The sequence below is a fragment of the Camelina sativa genome, chromosome 9 (genome assembly GCF_000633955.1).
Source record: "Camelina sativa cultivar DH55 chromosome 9, Cs, whole genome shotgun sequence".
Taxonomy (NCBI): Eukaryota; Viridiplantae; Streptophyta; class Magnoliopsida; order Brassicales; family Brassicaceae; genus Camelina; species Camelina sativa.
In genome coordinates, this window is record NC_025693.1 from 37,865,523 (window position 1) to 37,870,277 (window position 4,755).

The window sequence follows — 4,755 nt, forward strand, 5'->3', positions numbered from 1 at the left end:
GGGGGGGGGGGGGGGGGGGGAGACAGTGGCAAAAAGGGTAATAAAAACAAAAAGGAAGGGGCAATGCTGGGAAATTGGTTGGAAACGTAGTTTTCTTCTGGGTGGCAATTAAAACTGAACCACTTTTCTCTATCAAGTCGTCTTGTTTTCGTCGGTTCTATTCTTTCTTCTTGGGATATTTTTATTCATTCTTCATCTTCTCTAGTTTCTAATTCGCTACCACCGGAGCTCCTTCTTCTTCCAGGTAATAATAATCTCCGATATCAATTTTATGATTTGAGCTGAGTTTCTATTTCTTTCTAAATCTTCGATCCCGAGTGTACTCACTAGTTACTAATTAGTACTTACTTTTTTTTTTTTTTGTTCCTGTATGTAAATTTCATAAGCTAAATCAGGTTTAGTTCATCTATATGTATGAGGTTTTGGTGATTTAGCTATATGAGTTGAAGCTAGATTTAGTAATCTAGTGGACGTTTCATGAAGATTTCACTATTGTTTTTATCGAATTCCCGTTTGATTGCTCCCGATTTTGCATAATTTAGTGGACATTTCATGAAGATCCTCTCTAAACTAGATATTTCACGGTCATATCTAGATTTATAGATTTTTCAAAAAAAAAAATTGTAATTGTTGGATCTTTGTGTTAGGCTTTGGCTTTGGTTATAATAATCTTTCATGCAAAATCCGACTCGGATCTGCTTGTTTAAGGGGATACTCAAAACTAGTTAAAGCATCTCATTCGTTTCAATTTGCTAATTTTTTACTTTGCACATTCTATGGAAGTAAGAAGAAGATTTGGAGAGCTCTATTATTATTATTATTATTATTATTGGTCAGTAGTATATAATAGAGACATATAAAAAGAAACAAAAGCATATTATGAAACCTGTCTTCTTTTATATCATTCCTCTTGCTGTGCTTTTCTGGTTCCCATTACCCCCCCTAAAGGTGGCTCCACTGCCATTCTCCAGCCTATTATAATTCTTCTTCTCTTCATCACAGAGACCATCTCATTCTTTTTAATATAACAAATTATCAGATTTAGTTTTTGGACCATTTCTTTAATTGATTAGCATTTTTTTGGATACTTATGTTTGTATATCACATTGGTATGGGTCTCTATAGGTTTGAGATTGTACCATTGTTGTTGGATGGATGAGAGTATCTATCTACTTTGGATTTTTTTTTTTGTTAGGATATGTTTCTTTCTTAGTTTCTTACCTCACACTTCGTTTACATTTTTTACTTTTATCACCAGAGAGAAAGAATGAATCCATCTGAACAAAAGTTAACGGATCTCACCTTTATGGCATATAATATTTGCTTAGCTTTAAATTATTGTAGTGTCAGTATCTATCTGTTTGGTCATGTCAGGCTCCAATTGAATCATCGCCACTTCTTTATTCCATTCCTGTTACCATCCAACTTAAAAGTCATCCCCAACTTAAGTCTATTAGTTTACTAATTTTTGGTTTGATATTTTTTCACCAAACATTTGATATAGTTTTCAATTTTATATTTGCTAATATTCTTGAACAAGTTAAGAGTTTCTTCTTCTCACATGTCCTGTCTGTGAAATTGTGCAGAGTGTAAAAAGATCGCGATGCTTTGATGGAGTTCCAGATCTAGAAACTTTTGAAGTGCCTTTTTAATTGATTGAAGAGACTGAAGAAGAAATGAGAAAGCATAGTATTATTAGAGACTCCTTGAAATCTTTCTTTGAGCCTCATCTTCATCCTGACAATGGTGAATTGCTCAAAGGAACAAAGACTCGTACGTTTCTTTGCTCACTTTGTGTCACTTTACATTTTTTGTATTCATTGAGATTATGTCAAAATCCGTTGGTCTTTTGGCTTTTTGGAGTTGTTTATAAATGAAGACAATACTTTTGATCAACAGAAATAGATGAGAAAGTGAAGAAAATCTTGGGAATTGTTGAGAGTGGGGATATTGAGGAAGATGAATCCAAAAGACTAGTGGTTGCCGAGTTGGTGAAGGAATTCTACAAAGAGTATGAGTCCTTGTATCGCCAATACGATGATTTAACTGGTGAGATCAGGAAAAAAGTTCATGGGAAAGGAGAGAACGACAGCTCGTCTTCTTCGAGCTCTGACTCGGATTCAGATGAGAAGAGCAAGACAAACGGGCGTGCTGATAATGACATAGAGTTGGTTAAGAAACAGATCGAAGATGCAAATCTTGAAATTGCTCATCTGAAAAGGAAGTTAGCAACAACCGATGAAGAAAAAGAAGCCGTAGAATCAGAGCACCAAGAGATTTTGAACAAGTTAAAGGAATCAGAAGAGATTTGTGGGAATTTAAGACTTGAAGTTGAGAAGTTAGCGAGTGAAAACAAAGAACTAAATCAGAAACTGGAAGTTGCTGGTGAGACGGAATCTGATCTGAATCAGAAGCTAGAAGATGTTAATAAAGAGAGAGAGGGAATGGAAGCAGAGCTTGAGAAGAAGTCTCAAGAAGTTTCTGAGTATGTGAATCAAATCAGAAATCTAAAAGATGAGATGGAAAACAAGGCCAAAGATCACGAGAATACACTAGAAGAAAATAACCGTCTAGAAGCGCAAAAGAACGAAACCGAAGCAGAACTCGAGAGAGAGAAACAAGAGAAGCCCGCGTTACTGAATCAGATTAACGATGTGCAGAAAGCGTTGTTAGAGCAAGAAGCTGCCTACAATACGCTGAGCCAAGAACATAAACAGATCAACGGTTTGTTCGAAGAACGAGAGGCAACCATCAAGAAGCTAACAGATGACTACAACCAAGCCCGAGAGATGTTGGAAGAGTACATGTCAAAGATGGAAGAGACAGAGAGGAGAATGCAAGAGACCGGTAAAGATGTTGCATCGAGGGAATCTGCGATTGTTGATCTCGAAGATACGGTAGAGAGTCTACGTAATGACGTAGAGATGAAAGGAGAGGAGTTAGAGAGCTTGATGGAGAAGATGAGTAACATCGAGGTTAAACTCCGTTTGTCTAACCAGAAACTGAGAGTAACAGAACAAGTTTTAACGGAGAAAGAAGGAGAGTTGAAGAGAATAGAAGCTAAGCATTTAGAGGAACAAGCATTGCTCGAGGAGAAGATCGCAATGACACATGAAACATATCGAGGTATGATCAAAGAGATATCAGAGAAAGTGAATTCAACAATACTAAACCGGTTCCAATCCCTGTCTGAAAAACTTGAGGAGAAACACAAAAGCTATGAGGAAACAGTGGTTAATGCGACGAAGATGCTTTTGACAGCGAAGAAGTGTGTGGTAGAGATGAAGGAGAATAAAGAAGAGATGAAGAAGGAGAAGGAAGAGGTGGAGAAGAAGCTTGAAGGTCAAGTAAGAGAAGAGGAAAGAGAGAAGGAGAAGTTGAAGGAGACATTGTTGGGATTAGGAGAAGAGAAGAGAGAAGCGATAAGACAGTTATGTGTATGGATTGAACACCATAGAGACCGTTGTGAGTATCTTGAGGAAGTTTTGTCCAAAATGGTTGCGGCAAGAGGACAGAGACGGCCACAACGAGCTTAAAGTGAGTTGTTGTTCTCTTCTCAAAACTGCAAGTTAAAGCTTAGCTGTGTTTATTATACTCTTTTTGTTTTGCTGATTTGTGTTTGTTTTTCTATAATTTGTTTGTGTTTTCTAAGTCGAAATTGTTTTGCTGGAGTGACGTGTGAAGATTGTTTTGTAGTTGTAAAACCATAAAGATGGATTTGGATGGGTGGTGAGGTTTGTATAGAGAGACTCATTTGTCGGATCTCGAGAGGTTTCATCGTATTTGGTTCCTTGGTTTTTCCACGGGTGTCGAGTGATTCGAACAACGACGCCGTTTCTTTCTTGCTTATTTTTAAAAATGGGCCAAATTATAATGCTTTATTGGGTTTTAGTAATGGGCTTATATGAGAATTTATATGGATCAGGAGGGTTGCTAACCATACCAAAAATAGGAAATATGAGCCATCGATGTACAAATTTGGTCCGACGAAATGTTCACAAACACCGAACAAGTTTCCTTCTTACTAAGGTTGTGCAAATATGATTCTCTTTGTTAGTCATGATCCAAATATGAACAATAAGGATATAGATGCAATAAGGATAAGTAAATTGAGAATGAAAATAGTATTAATTAATCTTAAGTAGATATGTTAATTTTGAGTTTATGAAAGAAAATGGTTGTTTATTTAAAATGTCCGCCAAAAATATTGTCTTATAATGATGGTGTCCAAAAGTTCTTTACGACGTAGATCTCTTTAACAAAGTTGCTCACACTTCACTTTAATAGTGGTTTTCAGCTCATCTACCAGCTATAGTAGTAGATTAGTACTTACTACTTGCATTTTGCATTTCATATTACACTATATAAAAAAATTATTTTACATCATTTAATTTATATATTTGTATCATATTTAAATGATGTTGAAATAACTTGCATCACTTAAATAAATGATTTACATTTTGTCAATACAAATAATTTGCATCAATTGGAATGAAAATTTGTTTCAATTAGTGAAATTGATATTCATTTACATCACTTACAAAAATGTTGCAAGTCTTACATCATTTTATTAAATTGATATAAAATATTTGTATCAGTTATCAAAACTAATGTAAAATATTTATATCATTTTAAAAAACTGTTGTTAAAATTAATATTATAATAAATAATATGAAAATATTTTTTCTGTAAAGTAATATACAATTATTTATATCTTTCAATCCTTTTTGTAAATATTATCTGATAGAAATTATT

At 34.7% G+C, this 4,755-nt stretch overlaps 1 protein-coding gene across 2 annotated transcripts; it reads left to right on the plus strand.

Annotated features, from left to right (window-relative positions):
- Window positions 122-3,800, plus strand: LOC104714795 (probable DNA double-strand break repair Rad50 ATPase). Of its 2 annotated transcripts, XM_010432257.2 has the most exons (4): window positions 122-244; window positions 1,587-1,773; window positions 1,900-3,537; window positions 3,697-3,800. In XM_010432257.2, the coding sequence occupies exons 2-3, from the start codon at window positions 1,677-1,679 to the stop codon at window positions 3,534-3,536; spliced, it is 1,734 nt and encodes a 577-aa protein (XP_010430559.1). In that variant the 5' UTR covers window positions 122-244; window positions 1,587-1,676; the 3' UTR covers window position 3,537; window positions 3,697-3,800. The 2 variants fall into 2 exon arrangements, with proteins under 2 accessions (XP_010430559.1, XP_010430558.1); XM_010432256.2 differs by having other exon boundaries at window positions 1,900-3,791.

Excerpts from the sequence above, each read along its gene's own strand:
- LOC104714795 (XM_010432257.2), top strand. The coding sequence starts at position 1,677 with ATGAGAAAGCATAGTATTATTAGAGACTCCTTGAAATCTTTCTTTGAG. Across the intron at positions 1,774-1,899 it reads GCTCAAAGGAACAAAGACTC|AAATAGATGAGAAAGTGAAG; the intron begins GTACGTTTCTTT and ends TTTGATCAACAG.